An 18,331-nucleotide genomic window follows, 5' to 3' on the forward strand; every position below is an offset into this window, starting at 1 on the left:
CGAGCCGCACCACAGCAAACCGTTTTTAATACTTTCACAGTTCTTCGTTTTAACATTGTTGTTCTGATTAAATACGTGGTATTTTTAGAATGCCACTCCAGCACTCCATCAATTAAAAAAGGGTAACTTTCATCATCAGTTGGTTTTATGTATATGTATTTTTTAGGAGATGACGTCGCGTCTAGACATCCTGTTTGCATTCCTGAATTTTTTACCGGGTTTAAATGAGTCAATCTAGGCTTATTCCCAGGAAAATTCAAAGCATTACCGACATTTCGCTAATGCGTAATTAAATTAATGAGGCGAATTACATACGCATAGCATCCACCACGATTCGAAACCTTAACAATGGATTCCATGCACATCTGAGACAACACGCGTTCTCCCCAATTCCAGGATGCGTAACTGAAAACATGCGCGACATCTGGGTCAGGATTAATGTAGCGACAATGCGGTCGTAATATATTCGAATCCAGGCGAAGAACTAATTTATCACTTTATACCAAGAAGATGGTGTCGCTAGCACGATAATTTCTGACGTAATGGATCAGTTTGTTGGTTCCACTTTAAGGTATCTCTGACACACCTGGGATCCGAGTTCGCACCTCGGGATCGTATCCCTGGGGATTTCGGGGTCTCAGATATGTGGCCGTTGCACTACCCGTAGTTTCTTTCGTTGTGCCGTAAACACATAAAGTAGACGGGATCGACCGCCTCCACCACTCTCAACATATAATACAATAAATGAATATGAGAAACTGAAAGATGGTAGAGGCGGGACGGCAAATTCTTTAATGGATGAGACTACAACTTTTATAATAACACCAGTTCAAATGGCAAATATTTACTATTTTTAAATCTCTTGTTACCTGTATTGTTTCACAACACAATATAAAATAATAAACACACATATTTCAAAAAACTTTTGTGTCTAACAAACAAATTACGCACGTTCGAAATCATTTTGTTTAGATTGGAACAAATGTTTATTTTTATGATGACTGCGGATTTTTGTGCCCGTCATATAAAATAAATGATAACATTTTTTTAATTTATTTTTACCGGAGATTTTTAGTGCGCAGTTTGATTTATTTTTTTATTAAAATTTATAATATTTTATGAAAATAACAAAAATGGTGGATGCGCCGGGAAAGTCGCTCCTTGTTTTTATTCGACCTCCGAGATTTTGCTCAAAAATTCTGCAAACAATGTACAAAGATCATTCTACAATAAAGTAAGTGTTCGAACAACTTTAGACTTCCATGCAGACTGCCATATTTTTTAAGCATTAAGTGAGATTTTACGTAGTCTGCATCGCAAATGAAGGTCTTTTGTATAATGTACGGTGGAAACACGTTGTGTTCAAGTCGTTATTAAAGATTTAAGGAAATTCAACTTGTCACTTCGTGTATTATCGAAAATGTTGTGCAGAACGATAAACGTGTGAACATGCAATAACCAAGAACCCACGATTTAAATATAGAGAGCTTTAAATGAGTTGATAGACGTAGCGAGGCACGTTATGAATTTGCAATAAGAATGCAGTTGTCGAGATTATTCCATCATGTATTTTTGGAGTTGCTGGTATCTCGAAGAAAAAATTTGAATTTTGTATCCCGAGATTAAATCGCAGAAGTTGTAAAACTTAAAAAAAGTGGAATAAGCAATAAGTAATAAAATTGCTGTTTATGCAGCATGAAACTCGTGTTTGGATGCGAAGTAGCAAATTCAACAACCCGTGTTTAGCTCGTAATTCGTATGCATGAAGCGTCTAGTTATTTTGAAGAATAAAGTAACTCATATATTTCCCGTGAAATAAGTAGACACGGAAAGTATACGGGCGTCTACTTAGTTACGGATGTCGCCCGTTTTGACTGAGGTTGCCTTTATTCGTCTCGAAAGAAACCGGATGTACGTACTTTTTTCCGAGCGTCTCTTTTTTGTATAATTAATTTACACAAAGCTCAACATTTTTTTCAATACTAACAAACGCTTAATTACAAAACCAGAATACGAACCGCAGCTTTAAGGTAATGGAATTGCTAAATAATCACACCTAAATACACGCAAGTTTAGTCAAGTGAAACTTTGATGCAAGTACGCTTCCTTCTGTCTTTGAATATGCAACGTTCGTGTGAGCCAAAAAGTCGGGAAAAGCTTTCCCAAAAAATAATAAACAGTTTACCAAGTTCCGTTATCTAAAAGCTTTTGCACGCATTAAAGGAAATTTTCCTTCCACGATGATTTTATGTTTTTCTAAGTAATCATTATGGTTAATCTGTCTTTATTACTTTTCCGATAGTTTGCAGAGTAAACAAGTCAAACGTAAAAATAACATCCCGAATCCTCGCCCAAATTAACAGGAAACGTTATTATTCCAGAATTCCCATATTTAGCAATAATTCGGCGTCTGTGCGCTCTATATTGCAATAGAGTTATTACGGAGACGAAGTTATTTGGTGGAGCAGACGGAACTTTGTTTTAATTAATTTAGTTCATTAAATTGTAATGCTTCTGGTTGCAATTGCACAGAGCATTATCTAATAACAAAATTGTGGAAATTTTAATGATACAAGTGGAACATCTAATACTCCACTAAAAAAACGGCTTCAAAATAGTGTAATCAGAAAACAAACTTAGATTAGCATCCGTTCTGTTTATTATTTTGCAAGCACACCTGTTAGCTATTGGTGTGAAATTCGCAAACTAACAAGAACAAAACACCAAAACTTCCAGCCATATCCACCTAAATATTGAGTTCTAACCCCCCGGTAATATCTTGGTTGTGTTCATGCCATATTTACATTTGGCTATACATGATATCATGTTAGCAATTCAATTAGCAAGCGCATCACGGTGCTTTAAAATATAATCTCTCTATAAACTAACTGTTTTATCTTTAAACCGCTGCGCTGTGTTGTTGTAAAAAGTTTCAAATTTCAAGTCTTTTATTAACTATAAAGAATTCATTTTTCAAAATGACTTAATTTGTTGTTTTTGTTAAAACATAAATGTTTCAAGTAATCAATGGGTTAAAAAGACGGGAAATTACACGTTCCGAAGCGTTGAATTATAAATGTGTTTAAAGTTGCATGAGCTGTTCTAATTACGCTAATATCGACGAAAGCAGCAATAACCTCACTATTGAAGGCGATCCAATGCATATTTGATAAGATGCAATATCAAATTAAGGCAAAAATGACTCAAATTCTTGAGGGTTTTATGAAGGTGTGTTACTGTTCACGACAATACTTGGTTTATATAACCGTAGTTAAACTCCGGCAACTTTAAGGTTCTTGTTCATTCCCGACATAGGCCAGAACTCGCTTCATCTGATTACCAGCTATTCAAGACATTAAAGGAAGCTCTACGTGGCCATCGGTTGTCGAATGACGAGAAAGTTACAGCAATTGTGCAGGTTATAAGAGTTAGTTGGCAACCGAGAACGCCAAAGTCTGCACGATATTAAAAGACGAACGGATTTGTGAGGATATTAGCTAGTAACAAACGATCGAGATTTTATCTATAAGCTGTTTACTCTTTTATTAAATGGCCGTTCGAAGAAAGAAATTGGAAAAACGGTTCACTGCGTAAAAATAAACTCGAACTAATTAGAAGCGCTTTTATGAGGAAACGTGATACGCTTTATCGATTGCAATTTGACAAGTAACGTTGCTTTGACTGTACAATTTTGGTGGATGCGCCGGGTCAAATGCCAAAGTTCACACAAGTTTTAGCGACGTGTTCGAATGTTTGTCAGCGGTTTGTGATACGATCAAGCAAGCGGAAAACACGATTATCAGAAATTAATAAATTCCACTCGTTCAATTTTTTGTCTCATGGGTCCGGCGAACCCTTGTAGCCATCATAACGGCAAAAAGCGCGTTTATTTTTAACGCCACTACTATAAATAAACACTCCTAAATTAGATGTAGTAATTATGGTGGATGCGCCGCACTTTTTCGTCGTGAATTATTGCAAAAGCCGAGCCTGTTAAATCCTTGTTAATTTGTCATAATGGTAAGGCCCGTGTCAGTAGTTTGTTTATTTTTTAACGCGGCTGCGATAAAATCAAAGATAATAAACACGCGAAGGGTATAATACTGTGGAATGAAATTGAATTTAATTTGCATAACAATGAACATGTGAGGAATAAATTTAATAAATTCGGTTGGACGTACCACTTGATAAAAATAACTCAGCAACGAGGCGTTTATTGGGGAAAAAACCGTGCGGTCCGAGAAAGATACTTCCGGTTTCTCCCGTCTAATTGCAGTCATCAAATTCCCATTTCTCAAGATAACAAACGGCAATAACATTTAGTCGAGGGTAATTGTGTGCTATCAAAAGGACGACAGAGAGTTTCAAATAATTGCCAAGAGAAGGTTGCATCAAGGTCGGTCTAATTCTCAACTTTGTGTCTAAAATATTCAAAGGACGGTCCTAAATAAAAAGAAGCTCCAAGAATCGATATTGTGGGGCCATTAGTTATGTCTAAACTGAGGATGCGGCTTTGTTTATAGCCCAACTCTGCGGAGTTTTTACTTTGGTTATTAAAGTGATGAAATTACTGGCTCCTTTTTCGCCTCTCGCTTGAGACAATGCCAATCTACAAAGTTTAACAACTCGATATAGTGATTTGTTTTGTTAAATACACACGGCGGATGTCGGCAAATAATGGCACTCTCAGCGCAAGTCCTGAACCTGCCAACAGAGAGAACTTTAAGTGGCGAGGCGTCAGGAGAAATCGATTAAGCTGAAATGTTTTTCACTTTGAAGTTTAGGGCCGCTTTGAAAACGGCGGTCGCAATTAAATGGTTGATGTTGAGACTGGTGGAAGCGGCGCAGTTCCCTCTTGCTTTAATACCCAACCTGGGCCCTGGAAATTATTATAATCGTCTTTGGCAATTTAATCATCCTAATGCTTTTAATTATAGTTTTAGGATTATGGGTAGATTTTAAACCCATATTCGGCTCTCACAGGATTAAAGGTTATTCTCACAAAGGAATCCGGTTCAAAAGATCTAATGATTAAAAATGTGGGTGGCCGTCACTTGCAAAACGTAACAAATATGTTTGGAAATGTAATTATCCGATGTCTACTGGACTGTGCAAAAGCGAGGACGAGCTTAAAGATAATTACTAAACTAAATAGCGACTTAATTAAAGCTCTCGCTGACCCAAAACTACGAAATCTATTAAGTGTACCTACGGAGGAACGAAGATTCATCTTAATTAATGCTAACCGATACAGATTCTGGGCAAATGTGGCTACGGAAACCTTTATTAAAATTGGATATGGCACATGCGACATAATTAGTGCAGACAGGAATAACTTCTAATTAAATCCAACAGTCTAACGGAAAACTAACAAGTTAATTAAATTTTTAAAAATTGACAATCATAAAATTTAATTTGTCTATTTCTGTAAATCTGAAAAGGTAATTTTAGGTTTCAAACTGGCTGATGGTATTCTGTGTTCATAGAAACTTTTTTAAATGACAATCGATTTTTCATCAAACGCGCATTTCGCGAACTGGGCTGTTCTTCAATATGTAAATTGAAGGTAATGTCGATGCCAATCTAAAATATGTTCTTTATGACTCAATCACACTTTTACTGTCATCCATGAAACGAGATGAATTTAGTTACAACAAGCCGCGCTGGGATATTTATAAACTAAATTCAAACAGTAACAATTTTGACCTAAAAGCGTTGAGTCGGAATTTAATTAGTTAATTTGAGTTTGTCAGTTTCCTACCTAATTTAGCACACCGAGAAATTAAAACTTCAGAGGGAATGAAGGAACGAAACTTTGAGAAGGATCTTTTAATGATACTAATCGACAGAAATTTTTAATTTGCTAATACCGCTCGAAAAGAGGATCGGAATTCTTGAGTTTATCGTTATAATGGTGCAATGGGGAGAGATTTGATCGGTGTGAATGTTGGGTGGTGAAAATATGAAAGTGGATAATGAGAAACATGAGAAAGCATTATGGCTAAATTGAACTGAACCATAAATTTAAAATTACCGAAAACGTTCTGTAGGAACTGCTGAAGTAGAACATAAAACGCCATAAATGATGCGGACACTTGAGGGTTTTTAAATCTTCTAGGGGCGTCTAATGTTATTTTTCAAGAATCATAAAAGCTTTTTGTGCCTGAAGGAAATTAGATTACTACGAACACTCGAGTGGAGGGTGCATGATCCCAGTTGGGGTTGCGATCTATATCGGCATACTATAGCGCAACACCACAAGTTAATTATGTTGAAGTGGCAAATGTCCGACTTGAGTGTATGTCACTTATATTGTTGCCCGAACGGCATGTTGTTAAGGAAACAGTACGAAGAGCACTTCCTTATACATCTTCCCTGATTACTCCAGTTTATTAGATAAAGTTCTCTAGACGTTCTCGGATCCATTTAGCAAATGCCTTTGTACCGAACTATCTCAGCTAAAAATGAAATTTCCTTAATTACATCCTATTCTTCATCTTTATTAATTACTTCGTCTTATCTAAACGAGCACGTTTTTAACCGCAACACCACCATTAAGGATAAAAATCCCGGCATTAACGCAATTAAACGTCTCGCAAAAATGAAACCCTCAACAACAACTTCAATAAAACCAGCCCGACAAACGCGAATCTTTAATCACGAGACATCCACAAAGGGATCATCTATCTTATTACGAAACGTTTCTTTACTTTATATTTCTAGATAAACAGGTCACATGCCAATTGTGGTCTTTGTAAACTTTAAACTTATCTTTTGGTAGTTCTAGGACACTACTATTGCAGCCAACCGGGTCAGGACAACTATAGAGCCTTGAAACTTTCAACGCATGTTCGGCTTAACTAAATCTGGCAGATTTAAGTGTAAAAAACGAATGCACTAGTTTTCTAAACCCGTAAATTATTCAGGACTACATTTTCTAAATTTAAATCAATTTGTGGCGTTGTTATTTTATTGTACCTGCGGTATCGATTTCCCGAAAGGACATCTCCTCAATTACTGGAGTCTGTATTATCCCCTTGTATACAACATAGCAACACGGCAGTAAAGAATAAATGAATTCCGCCCCAACGGCGCCGCGAGCGCCTTGATCATCCCAACTAACAGGGATTTTATAACCCCAATTTTGCATCCCTTCAAACTAGCCTCTGTCGTTCAGATGACTAACAGTCTAAATTTAGGACGTCTCTCGAAAATGCTCCAGATGCAAATAATAAGGGATAATTTGGCAGCGCGACAACCACCACGCACGCTACAAACGGCCACCCCCGGGCAATTCCAGTGGCTGAGTTTGCGGAAAACACGGAGATACGCCGTCGAATTTCCACTAGACGGCCAGAAATATTGTAAATTGCTTGGGAATTCTTATCTTGACAAAGCGGAGTTAAGAACACAAAACAACGCTGGAGAAGTTTGTACCCGCCGGATAGAACAAACAAGACAAACGTCTTAGTTGGCGTCGGTTGACTGCTCTCTTATATGAAGCAAATTTCTCTTCTTTACATTAGGTAATATTATGCGGAATATTGGACTTCCGACCCTTGAATTACCTTCTAAACGAAACAAACGATTTAACAGTGCAGAGGTCGACACGATTTTACTGCAAACGAACGAGCGCACGCCTGGAACTCCATTAAAGCCTTTTTATGAACAAATTCACAAAACAACAAACAAAACGATCTTATTAATCGGATTTACGGGACTTGGTAATATAATTTGTTTTTTTGTTGTACGAGCGATCAATAATAATTGTAATCTTACTTTCTAGATGAATTTGTATCTCTTTGCAAAATGATATACACTAGACTAATGATAATCCGGAGTGGTCGGAGCAGCAGGCATTTCGAATTAAGCGAAGCTTATAAATGTTATCCATCTTGCTGGCGAACAACAAAAAGCATAAAAAAAAATAAACCAGTTGCGAGTGGTTTTAATTCAACGTCATTCCAACTAAGAACTAAAGCGGCGCATCCACCATTTTTGTTGTTCCTTCCATGGACGGTCAGTGTTATTAATAATGAGAAGACTATCGTTAGCCAAAGAGGAAGTTTAGTCCCTGGAAGAGACCAACTTCTCACCGGAATCATTTATGCATAAGGGATAATGGCTGGTATCTTAAATGTCTGCTACAATCAGGCCGAGTTTTTGTTAACTCTGCGGCAAAGTTGTAGCGCAACTGATTGTATTTCGAGGCTTTATCGAATTGCGTCGTTTTTTTTAACGAAGTCTGCACAAATCAGCGGCTCAGCAATTCAAAGCAAAGCCCTAAACAAAGAACTGCAGATGAAAAGCTGGCTCAAGTGCATATGTTTGATATCTTTGTACGCGGCATTTTCTCCCTGTTCCAATCACCCTGCCTCTCAAAATCACGTGAGTGCGTTCAGTGCCATTGGGGCGGAATTCATTTATTCTTCGCCATCAAGTTGTTAGGAGTCTATTAAAATACGAGAGACAGAGACGATTACAATGTGCCCTGGGAGTCGTGTTATGGTGCCGGCTGTGGCCGCCGTTGAGTGAAGAACCCTGTATTGGGCACGGGTTTCTCCGCAACGACAGAACAATACACTTTTGTCGACAACTTTCTCGACGACTACTTTTGGAATCTTTTTACTAACGCACCCTCGAACCTACTCTATTAAAGCAAGATGCGATTAATTAGTGCCGTTTCACTTTGAATGATAAACTGCAGCTCTGGATGTTAATTACACTCAACAAATTGCAAGGCAGTAAATCTCACATAATTCCAGCTGATATCGTTGGGCCGTTAAATAATGTCTGGGATTTAAATCCCGTCAAATGATTTGATGATATATAAATTATCGGTGAACGACTGATTGTGCTATTACTGTTTGGCGTGCCGGTACTTCCAAAACCGTTCCGGGAGAAATAAGGAGCTAAATATGTTACAAATTTATGTGCTTATCGATCAGGATTTTGACAGAGATTTCCGTGCGTTTTCACACCTGAATAGTTAAGGATATTTGAAAATCGTCCAAAACTGAGCCTTGATGGATTTCAATCTCATCCGGCATCTTACCACACAATTACTTATATTGGTCTCAAATCGCAAATCTCGAGTGTGAAAAGTAGGTCACCAATTTTATTCAGTTTACACTAAAACAGAAGAAAATCCAATCAATATTTACTTTAGCATGGTGTATCCTAAAATCTAGTACAATAGTGTCTTGGGAGACAATATTGCGCGAGATAGAGTTTGTCAATATTAATTCTGTTTTGGTACAAACTTTTTCGATCAGCTCTGTTCCCTTATTAGGTCTTGAACTTGTATAATGCTTAACCGTTCGAGATGACTGTGTAATTGATTGCAAAGTAAATAAACTTGACGTCTCCTTGCGAATCTATGAATACTAAGTGTGATGCTATTTGGTGAGCGTATGTCGAGATAAAATGTTCAAAGCAGACTACCGTTTCGATTAATGAATCGGAAGCCGTGTCGTGTATTATGCTGTACAAACAATTTTAGGAACTGTACATAACCATGATCTATAGCTTTGGCTGTGCAAACATTCTGTCACTGACATGCACTAATTATTATTTGATAACGTTCATCTGACATTCACAACTATATTTCAATTGTGGTACATCCATTAGATTTGCATATACGCACTCGTTGTCTAAGTTTGTAACGCTGTGAAAAATTGCTCTCGGTGATCACAGTGAGAGCTTTTTACATGGCGATTAAGCTTTGATATTAAAATTCCACTGGACGCTCCCACTGTTCCGGACAACCTATTTCAACAAGCATGACATTTGTGCGGCATTGAACTGGCACTTTTAATTATTTATTGTTATTATTCTTAATTAAAATTTCTGTCGGACTTACCACAAGCAGAGCGATTCCACTTTCTTGCAACGCCGCGACGCAACCAATAAATGCAACTATCATAATGATAACACTCGCGACAATCAGCACGTAGACTCCAGCATAGAAAGAAGTCGCGTTGAGTTTTTCCAGAAATTCGGTAATGCCAGGTTCAAATCGCAGCCAGAGACACAGGGCAAACATGCTGGCTCCAATCATCTGAAACAAAAAAAAATGTAGAGACACATCCATAGCTCTTCAGCTTCTGCACGGTTGTTGATTTTATACAACGCGGAATAATTTTTAGAGAATGAAAAGAGACGGGGAAAACAAAACGACGCCTTATGGGGACTTTTCTAATTTAATTAAGTGCAACGAAGTGTTCACAATTTGAGTAAATTCTACTTTTAGCTGTATTGATTGACCCATTGGGTTTTACGGAACTTAGGGAAATTGGGCCGATCAAGTGATTAATTTGGATAATTAGTCTGTCGGCGGGTTTGCTACGTATTAAATAGGATGAAATTATGGTTGAGGTTAATCTATATCGAGCCGAAAATCATGGAGGGAATTGTGTGCGGAAGAATTCAATCCAACAAACTTGGAAATGTACGCTGATCTTACATACGAAACTCGAGAAACTTCAGCAATATTAAAATTTGACTCTCAATAATTTTAGTTTGAACTAACAATTTTCTCAAGTTTGCTCTCGTTTCCCAAGACTTTCCATCGACAATAACATTGTAAATTTTTATTAGTGTATCTCTTGCACAGTCATTGAATTTACTGGGATCTAGAGGGGAATTTTTTCAACGGCAATAAATACATCGAATTGGCAGAAGAGACAAAACTACAGCGCCTGGAAGATTTATAATTCGACTTGAGTTCAGGTCAAGATAAAATTCGGTATTGTTGTGGTTTTGAATTGATGGTTTGGATGTATTCAGCCAATGCACACCTGCCCAGGAGCCATTGGAAAACAAATCCCCATTAGTAGTTGTCGAGTGAACCAGCATTTTTCATTTGGCGCCCCGTGCGTAACTCAGAATAATTGACGGGGCTTTGTTATTGTATGTGACGGATCTGTTTTTGCCGTATCATTTTTGCTATTCCATTGAACTGCATTGTCAACAGGCGTTGTGTGTGTGTCCGAATGGCCCTGTCAATTCTTCCAGCATTTGTTTATTGTGTTTTATATCGGCATTCGCAGCTGACTGGCTAAAACAAATTCCCGTTTAATTGTAGCGAAAAATTGGATCGGAACCTCGACTAATCAGATCCGCAACACGCAATTAGGCTGCAGGAAGTCGACGGGACGTGATAGAGACGCGTCTACCCAAATCAAACATTCATGGAAGACGAAGTCGGTGGTGGAGCCTCTGGTGTTTCAAGATTAGATTTAGGAACGTCGGATTGATGCGGCGTTCGATTGGGTTGCGAGTCGATAACAGCTGATGGATTCTCCGGCCAAACGCCACGACTACCGTGATGTCGAGATAGTGCAGCTCATTTACTCTGGACGACCACACTTTATTACTACGTGCAGTAATTACACCTCGATCCAGAGCACAATGGCTGCCCATCTGCGATCAGAAAGACCGATACGTGTTGATTGCAAAGACCACACTCAATTAAGACCAGATCGGAGCAAACATCACTGACGTCATCGAATTCTGCCATGATTCATAAGGGAGCTTCCTCTATAACCTGATATGCAAGCACAGGATGCAAGACTATCTCCTAGTGTACATAAAACTCTGATATATACCGAGTTTCAAATTACTTCCAACGAAAATCAATCTCTTTCGTACAATATTTGTTTCCGAACTGGGGAACAGGAGACTTTGTTTCTTCATTTGTAAGAAATATCCACTAAATTGAATCAATATTTGCCTGCTAAGTTCAATATAACATCAACCAAGTTAAGTTTGTGGCAAATTGGCCATTATATGGATGATAATATGATCAGTAACAAGTCCAAATTGGATTGAATTGAACTTATCTGATCTCCTTATCTCGGCCGATGCACTTACGTTTTCATTGTGTTCACGTACCTATTAAGCTGCACCGTTTGTCGCATTGTTGCGACTTGTTGAGCAGGAAAATTTCTTAAAAATGCACGCAAAGGATTCAAAGGAATTGTCAACATACCCTGTTTCAACCACTCGCATTCTCTACTCCCCGAAAAATTCAAACAGCAAATTGTTTCCTTTCTAAAAAGCCCACAGATTGTACAGATTGTTAATTATTGCCATTATTAATTAAAAGTCCCTCCAGATTTCAAGGCTTTTGTCGCCACTAGACATTTAAAATTTAACGATTAATATTTAATTTAGATCCCAAATTTAACAACCCAATTAAGTGTGTTAATTAGAGAAGAATTTTAATAATTAAAAAAGGAGGCTGATCTTATTGATCATTCAAGCTTAACAAAAATAACAGACGTTCGTTGTCTGGTTTTTTGGCAGTATACTTTACGGCACATTTGATTCCGCTTCGAACTTGGAGTATTGATTCCGTCGCATACCAAAAATCGTCGCTGTTCAAAAGACTGAATTCTTTTATTTCGTATTCTTATGCACAAATATAGTCGAAATAAATCTCATCCAGCGTTCCCGTAAAATATAAAAACGCAATAATTCCCGTTCCGGTGAAATTAAAAAGTTTGCCCGAGTTGGCAACTTGACGTTTATTATTATTGTGTTTTAATGGAGTGATATTAAATATTTGCTTGTACATGGTGATGTCTATTAAAGAGATGAAACGGTAGAAAAAAAAAACGGTTGCACCAGGTCGAGCCAGACGAGAATGGAAATTCGACTGTGATAAAAAGCGCGGCGACTGAAAGCCGTGTTGTGTTTTTGGCCGAAAGGATGTTCATCGAAAAACTCATCCATTGATTATCCTTGTCCATTTATCGTAAACAAAAGCATAAAAGAATTTTTCACTGAATGTCGGTATCGTCTGATGTGTTGTCAATCTATCGTCACATTACCATCCCCGTCTAGCGTCATTTTTCACTCAACACGACAGTCTGCTTATTTTCATTCCTTGCAGAATGCTGATGCGGCAGGTTTTTGTGTTCGAAAGCTTTGTCAAGAATACGCGACCACTTTAATCTAAAAAGAGCTTTCTTTGTTAAGCGCAGACACAACGTAAACAATAACGTCAATTTATTAATATCGTCTAAATTGCTTTTTGCGTCGCAATTCGTCGATCAATCCTGAAAACACGTGTTTGGATCGGCTTTTAATTGAAGTTTTTCTTTTTGACCCCGGAGACATCATTTAATTACTTTTCAAGGGGGAGCTTAATGAAATTATTGGCTTCGCAAGCGGGGAAGAAACAAATGATTTGTAAAGATTTATAATTCTTACTTCTTTCAAATTAACTTGCTACGGTGAATTAACAAACAAAACGTGCCGGAAATTGAAAATTTGCTGTTTGCTCAGATACCAACTTCTGCCTTTTAAACCGCAAAATGCCGTAATTAAATTCCAGCGATTTCGAGTGTAACCGGTTGGCAAGTGACCCCACGTGCACTTTTGACCACGTGAAGAAGACTATGATGAACCAACCAGCTAGTTTGCATAATTTGCATTATCTCTTGTCCCCAGTTATTGGTAAACTGTATCTTGGTTACAGCGTGTTTGTGAAACCGACTTGTTTACTTTCATAATGTAGAGCCCGGAGCTGACCGGACATCATTTTCCATTCCTTCCGATTCTCAGATCAATTCTCTGTGGATATTTTCCCTGGAGCTGCTAGCGCATATTACCTAATTCCACAGTCAAGACCACAGTTTCGTGAGATGAAAACCATCGTGAAATTGAATTACGAAAGTTTTTCAACTTTTCTAGACAACTATACATGAGATATACTGCATGGAAAATATATGCGGTCGTCTCTGAAGAGAACTGGACCGAGATAAGAAAACAAGATGATTATGTTGCGCTCGGATAAAATACGAATAGTTTATATATCGTTGTTTGGTAATGACAGTTTCAACTTGTGTAAGCGTAGAATGTCATGAGCAGTAAATTGTAGCCACTGCTGTATTAATCCAACTTTTACTTCAGACGATTCGGTTGGAAATATCTTGGAAAATTAACTGGTGGAGAAAATTGCTTATCGCAATACCAGAGAGTGTAAGTGCTTATTTCTTCCATCAGAAATGATTAACTTTAACGAGATGCTTGCTGTAAAGCTTTGGACTTGATTAAATCACTTTTTGAACCATTTCCAATATACACATGGGTCATAGCTTTCTGTTAAGCTTCATCGAATGTTGCCAAAAGTTCATTTTAACCTCTTTCTGCGCATGTTTATCACCAAACACCGTGGGCACAATTTGTCACAATTAATTCAGTTTCAATACGTTTAATAAAACAATTAGTAATAATAAATTAGTTTTAATTAGCTATGAATAAAAAGTCAGTCAACTAGAAATATTTCAAGTTGGTTCAATTAATTCTGTGTGTTTGATGACGTTCTTAATTAAAAAATTACATGTTACTTAATGGGAAGTTACATGGCTAATCAGCTATGATTATTTAAACAGATCAAAGGTTGCTTCGTTGGAGGTGCATGAATCTTTGACGATGGTATTGTTAGTGGTGTTCAATAAAATCGTGTGAAATGCGGAATTGAAGCGGCACAATTCTCCATTATTTCCTAATTAGCAAGTAATCTATCCGAGAACGTGGTTAACAAGGTATTAAAAATTGAATTTCCGGTAACAGCTACAGGTTCCCCATTACCCAAAAGGTTATCCATCGCCCCATTGTGAAGCTCGCCTGCAACGTTGTGAGTTTCCACGCGGATTATAACGTCGTTGACGCGCGTCATAAAGTAACAATTTGTAACTTTTCGATAGAGCGTCAATTTTGTGTGTGAAAACGCAGCTGTTCGACCTGTGAATACAAAGAAAGGGTTGTGAAGTCAGGAATTCCAGCGGGAGTGTGGTGGAACGCAGTAGCGTCGACAATCAAGCTAACCTTATCAGGCGTCTTCCTCTTCACGCAAGGACGCGATGAGAACGGCATTGTCATATGTCAACAGCGACACACTCGATTTATCTTTCGTATATTTCACCCCAGGGGTTGGAATCGTGACATTCCATGTCTGTACCGCATTGAGAAAGTGATGACCCCAGCTGGAAACGTCGTCTGCCAAATCCTGAACGCCTATTGCCGCCGGAATTCGCGCCTCTACCCAACAATTTCGGGAATTTAATTATTGTATCGACGTCACTCACCTACAATTACTGACAGAAATTGACCAAATCGGGATCTAGGGATGCTGTTATCAGAGAATCACTTGCACGACCGCAGATGCGGCGGGAGATAAAGTCGCTCCAGAAACTGACAACTATACCGACCGATTTTATTTCAGAAAAACGCGATAATGCTTGGCATCTGCCACCTGCATTTGCAAAGTTGTATGAATTACAACACTACTCATTTCAATACTGATGATGCTTCATATCAATATGTTTGTTCGATTGTGACGTAAATGGCTTTAACTGAACGCATTGTCCTCCGGACAGGTAAAACAGATGGAATTATAATCGCGCGAATTTCTTAAGCCCAAACGACGCAGAATCCATCATTTGTGAAAGCACTCAGCTTAATCCGCGGATATTTATGTTACTTTGATTTTACCTAAGAAAAATAATGATGAAAAGTGTTAAGCAGAAAAGTCAATAGTCTAGAATAGAACTCGGAAATTTCCATTCCAATAGAACGCGCTCATATTTTCGTATTTCAGTATCGATTCATACCGATTTCAGTTAGCCCCCGTGATTACTACCATTATGATAATGCGATTGGGGTTCATCTTTAATAAAGAGTGACATTATCCCCTACCGAAATGAACGCAGAATGGCGTTGACCGGAGCTGGCCTAAGCCTAACGGCTTTAAGAAGACGAGAAAAAGTGACGGCTTGCACAATTCCGACACGTACCCCATTAATGTCTGAAGGCAGTGAGAGCAAAACGAGTTAACGCTCTAAATCCGTTAAACTCTGTATCCTTCCTACCAAATGAGATAGCATTTACGATAAATAAATTATTTGAAAAGGCGAAGAATTAAAAGATTTGGTAATTAACTAAACTCCCCCAAAACAAACAAAAGTCGAGGCATATTTCAAAGCGCTGAATTACACAAGCTAACTCCATCGAAAGATAAGCAGCTGAATCGGCCAAAAATTGAACCCTCGTAAACACGACCTGATTAATATTTTTGTGATAAATCAGTGTCGCTTCAGATTTCGTCGTAAAATTAAATCGCCTCGCGCAGAACGAAATAACACGGCAGTCGATAGCAAGAGAAGCGATTTGCGTTGCAGATTCGTGAGGTTGATATTCGGGGTTGCACCTCAACCCGAGGAACCGTGGCGACGAAGCAGACTTAATGAGAAGGAATGGAGGAAGAGAGGAAGGAATTAAGATATAGTAGGAAATACAGAACACGGCGACACGGGGGTTACAGTCTAAAACAACCAAGCCATTAGAGCTGAGGGAAGTACGTAATAGCGAGAGAACGGGCCGTTGGCTCGTTACGACCTAAGAGATTGATAAAGGCACTGCGGCCTTTAGAATGCCCGAATTCTGCATTTTAACCAACTACAGAAGGTGCTTTTCTAAGGGGGAAGTTGCCAACAGTGCATTAATAAAGGAATTAAATTATGGTCTCAGTTTGCAACCGTATTTTACTGTGAACAAACTACAAAACAAAAAAAGTGTATGAATAGTTTGAAAAATATTTTAATTTTAAAAAACTGATGCACGGCGGTTTTGTTTTTTTTTTTTCATCAAAAATATTTCAGGATATGGTTTTACATAACAATCCAATTATCAATTGCACATATAAAATTTAACGAAAAATAAAGTGCACCCATTGCATATTCCCGTTAAAATTACAGATATAAAAGAACCAAAAAAATGTGCATTTGCAGTTGGTGTTGTTGATGTTAAACATCAAGTGATGGAGCAAATTACAAACATTTATCCATAAAACCCCACATGGCCAATTTAATCAAATCTGTAATTTAAATTAAGTACTATGTATATTTAATAATGTGTGATGTAAGTGCGGTAAACAATACTGCTGCTTTACATCCAACATTTCATGACGTTTAGATAGGAATTACAAATTATTATATTTTACCCCATGCACACATTATTTGTGTTTCTGTTTAAATGCAGCATAAAATACAGGAATTAAAAATAAATCGCTCTAAATGTGCCCGTTTAATTCGCTCATCATGATAAATATGCAATGAGGGTACTCCATCGTAACTAAAACCAGAAAATTAGTCCAATGCGCAAGAAATTCATCAAGTTCCTTTTCAATTTCCTAAGAAGTGTGAATTACGAAATAATATACGGTGATTACCGGAAGTCAATTGGTTTTTCAGGAAACGTGGAAGCTTGATGACCCTTTAATTGCGCGCTGTGGAAAACTTGCAATATAGCACAGCATGTGTCTCCACTTATAAATACATCAGCTTTTTTTGTAGGATCACATCGAAATGGTCTAATATTTCGACATTGCCATCCCAAATATTTTCTTCGAACCAATAAATCGCGTTAAATTGGAGACTGGAATGCGTACGAATAAAATATAACCAAATTTAACAAAGCGGTCTCCGCGTCATCACCGAATCGACCAGAAAATGCGTGAGGGAGGCAGAGGAGATTTTTTATAGACACTTCCCTTTCAACAAAATTATATTTTGTAGGATAATTTGTCCTTTGGGGGTAGTGGGAAATGTTAAAAAATAGCGTCTCCTAACGACAGACGTCCCGACGCTGCGGTCAGCCATGTCTGCCTGTCCATCAATCATAAAAGGTTTCATTTGGAAAGTAAAAAAGTCTCGTCTGACGTCCAGTTCATCCAATATCACTAGTGCTGACGCGAGCTGCATGCGTTCCAAGATTAAGTGTCTCAAGTTTTTTCAACGAATTGGTTAGCTGGAGAAAAACTGAACTTGCATGCTCATACTGTAATTCCGGTTTGCTGAAATTATTAGCAAACCGAAGCGAGGGATTGTGCATTTCATCAAAGCAATCAAAGGAAATGTTCGGGACGGAGCCGGCACACATTGAGCACACGTGCTTTTGATTTATATTGGAACTTTATAAAATGTCAAGTTTCATTCGTCTCACAAACTGTCGGATTAATTTTAGGGACATTCGGCGAACGTCTGCATCGTTTCTGTCAACTGACGTTTTGGATATAATTGAATATTTTTTTACTGTTAGTTTCCAAGTATCGTGCTAAGTTTGATTTATGACTCACTTGGATTATAAGCATTATACGATAGTATGTAAAGCGTGTACCTTATTATGGTGTGTACACTTATCAAGTTGTCAGATCTTCTGACTTGATAAATACACGCCTTGCATAAAAAATATAAATTCCGTTTTCCTAATAAATAAGGAAATTCTTGGGCCTTCTAAAATATCGATCACATTTGTTCCGGGA

The 18,331-nt window shown here is 37.9% G+C and overlaps 1 protein-coding gene across 1 annotated transcript in view; it reads right to left on the reverse strand.

Annotated features, from left to right (window-relative positions):
* Tsp2A (tetraspanin 2A) overlaps nucleotides 1-18,331 on the reverse strand; it is a 39,172-nt gene that overhangs the window by 13,210 nt on the left and 7,631 nt on the right. Inside the window, exon 2 of the mRNA XM_088043920.1 lies at nucleotides 9,863-10,060. Coding sequence (XP_087900046.1) covers nucleotides 9,863-10,060 — 198 coding nt within the window. The remainder of the gene's footprint in view (nucleotides 1-9,862; nucleotides 10,061-18,331) is intronic.

This window comes from Gnatocerus cornutus, chromosome 8 (assembly GCF_029298725.1).
Source record: "Gnatocerus cornutus isolate USDA-ARS CGAHR chromosome 8, icGnaCorn1.1, whole genome shotgun sequence".
In the NCBI taxonomy this organism is placed as follows: Eukaryota; Metazoa; Arthropoda; class Insecta; order Coleoptera; family Tenebrionidae; genus Gnatocerus; species Gnatocerus cornutus.